Here is a 2989-nt window from a genome sequence, read left to right as displayed (position 1 = left end):
TCAGCCCTGGATTTCGGGGCGGGGTGGGGCCACGACACCCTCTTTGCCAGGCTCCTACTTACTGCAGTAGGGGTGGCCACCGTGCCAGCTGTACTGGTAGCCCTTCAGCTTGGCGTCGCAGTGGTAGCCCAGGAGGTTGTCGTAGCAGCTATCGTGGATCTGGCAGCAGCTGCGTGGGAGCTCGAGGTTTTGAGAATTAAAGGGGGGGGATTTCCCCCTTACCCCCCCCGAATTGGACACCCTGCAAGGATGTGCTCAGGCAGGGAGGGTTTTTTACCTGTCTGTGTCGTCCTTGGGCTGCCCTTTGCCCCCCCAGCCGCAGTAGCAGCCGTAGGAGGCGTAATACCAAAAAGCATTTTTCCCTGTCACCTCCGTGATCAACTTGTACAGGTCCCAGAGGCTCCCACGGGCTGGGGACAAGCCTGGGGGTGGACATCGGGGGGGGATCACGCTGGCACCCAGCCCCCCAGCAGCATCCCCCCAGCACTGCAGGTCCCTGACTGGTGTCAGGCTGGTGATGGCTTAAAAATGAGTAGAGGCAAGAGAGAGGAAACGTATTGCAGCTCGGTGCAGGGGACTTGTTGCACGTTTGGGAGAGGTGGTGATGGGGAAGGGTTGAGAAATCACCAGCTTGGTCCTGATTTCCAGGGACATCGCTGCACAGGGAGCCCTGGGACAGGTCTGAGTGAGGACACTTACCCCCAGCAAACAGCAGGGCGAAGGCAAGGAGGAAGTTCATCTTTCCAGGAGCCCTGGGAGAGGAAACCAAACCATTCCTCTGTTAGATCAGCCACGTGCTGTTTTACTTCTCCCCTCATCAGGGGGGCAGAGACACTCCCCACCTCTGGAGGTGAGAGGAGCTGAGGATGCGCCCGTCACCAGGGAGGGGAAGGATGGCAAAGGGGTGGGAAAAAGCAAAACGAAGGGAAAGGAGGAAAAGTCAAAGGAGGGCTGAGCCCTGGAGGGCTGCACCCACTGCCCAGCCTCTGGGCTGGCACCTCGGGGGCTCTGCTGTGCTCCCTCTCCCCCAGCACAGAGCTGGCTCCCCGCTCACCCCACGGCTTCTGCTCCAAGGAGGGAAGGGGGGAAAGTGTTTCCCCTGTCCCACTTACCTCGGGGAGCTGCTGCTGGCTGGTGGGGCCTGACTTTATACAGGGTTTGCTGCCCCCAGTCAGGTGCTCGCTTCACCCACGTCTCGCTGACTGGGCTTTGTGGGGAAGGGGAAGGGGGCGTCCACTTCCCCTTTCCAGGAATGTGGGAAATCTCCTCAGCACCTCGGCTCCAGACCCTGCCCCGTGGGGGCTGGTGCTGTGTGGGGTGAGCCAGCAAAGCAGAGTCCTTCCCAGGCTCAGGGGAAAGGGAATGGTGCCCAGGGATCCTCCCCCTGGACTCTGCACTGGGGAGGTCACCCCTCGAATCCAGGGGTCAGTTTTGGGCCACTCACACCCAAAAGGACTTTGAGGGGCTGGAGCGTGGCCAGAGAAGGGCAACGGAGCTGCTGGGGAAGGGTCTAGAGGCCAAGTGTGGGGAGGAGCAGCTGAGGGAGCTGGGGGGGCTGAGCCTGGAGCAAAGGAGGCTCAGGGGAGACTTTCTGGCTCGGCACAGCTCCTGACAGGAGCCTGGAGCCAGGGGGGGGTCGGGCTCTGCTCCCAAGGGACAAGGGACAGGACAAGAAGAAACGGCCTCAAGTTGCCCCAGGGGAGCTTGAGGTTGGCCCTGAGGAACAATTTCTTGCCCTTGAGAGTTGTCCAGGGCAGTGGTGGAGTCCCCACCCCTGGAGGGGTTTCCAAGCCATGGAGATGTGGGGGGAGGGACACAGCGCAGTGGGGACCTGGCAGTGCTGGGGGAACCCTTGGACTCAATGATTTTAAAGGTCTCTCCCACCCAGAAGGTCTCTGTGATTCTGAGGTTCCACTGGGCCTGTGTCATTGCTGCTACAGCTGTGACTTCTCTGCTACAAACTTTCATGGTTGGACCTGATGATTTTAAAGGTCTTTTTTAACCTAAATGACTCTGTGATTCTGATTCTATGCGTTGGGCTGTGCAGTTTGGGAACTGACCCCCTGCCACACTGCAGAAGTGATCCAGGGCAAGTTCCAGTTGTTTGGGAGAAGTGGATGGGCCCCAGTGGAAGCTTCTCCACAGCTGCAGTTCCCAGAGCCACGGGGTTACACGGATCCTGGGTGGTGAAACCCTCACCTGCCATGGGAGGAGAGTGCAGCAAGGTGGGTCTTTGGGGAGGAGAGCAATTTCCCTTTCTCTCTAGGCACAATTCTTCCCCCTCCTCATTGCAACCCTGACACAGAACTCATGGAGAAACCATCATTAAATGACAGGGGAGGCTTTGAAATCTTCCCTCCTCTGCAGATAATTCTTCTTTAACCTTAATTTTGGCCACTATTTTTACGAGTAAACATCACAGGAGTGTGTCAAATCATCTCCCCTATCTTCCCACTTCCATTTTTGCCCTAAAACCACCTTCAGGCTCCATCTCAGCTGCCTCTTAATGCAAGATTTTGTTTTAGCTCTGGGACTGAGTTCAGCTTGTCTGAAGCAGCCTTGGGAGAAGCCAAAAATCCCAACAGCCATCAGGGCTCACCGCTGAGGAGTGATTTGATTCACAGACCCCAGGGAGCTTTACGTGGTGGCATCTATTGATCTATCCCCGTTAGCTGGGGGTCTGGCAACAGCAGTTTTTGCTCTGCAGCGGGCAGAGCTGTAAATCTCAGCTCCTGATGGGCCCTCAGCTTTCTCAGGCTGCTGCTGGGACCGTGGAGATATTTGGGGGGGTCAGATGGTGTGGTTAAGGGGTGAGATGCCAAAGCTGAGTGCCGCTGCAGCACCTTAACCTCTCTCTTCTTGGAAGAACACCACGGAGTCCTTTTGATTACCTTGCATTTAATAATCATTGCTGGGAACTGACATCACGAGGGAAGAGAGAAGAGGAAGGGGAAACAAAACAGCAGCTGACGGGTCTTTCTGGGAACCA

General features: G+C 57.0%; 1 protein-coding gene across 1 annotated transcript; it reads right to left on the bottom strand.

Annotated features, from left to right (window-relative positions):
- Window positions 1-62: 62 nt before the first annotated feature.
- On the bottom strand, window positions 63-739 carry LOC103772370 (basic phospholipase A2 BnpTX-1-like; the record flags this gene model as incomplete). The annotated part of the gene is made up of 3 exons (XM_008939701.1): window positions 700-739; window positions 278-422; window positions 63-169 (listed from the first exon to the last, which is right to left on the bottom strand). Coding segments are annotated over exons 1-3 (292 nt in total), but the record flags the coding sequence as incomplete, so codon positions are not given.
- Between the last annotated feature and the right edge of the window lie 2250 nt (window positions 740-2989).

Source organism: Merops nubicus, unplaced genomic scaffold (genome assembly GCF_000691845.1).
Source record: "Merops nubicus isolate BGI_N331 unplaced genomic scaffold, ASM69184v1 scaffold24484, whole genome shotgun sequence".
Lineage (NCBI taxonomy): Eukaryota > Metazoa > Chordata > Aves > Coraciiformes > Meropidae > Merops > Merops nubicus.
The sequence above is the reverse complement of the archived record's forward strand: the minus strand, read 5'-3'. Positions and strand labels throughout refer to the sequence as shown.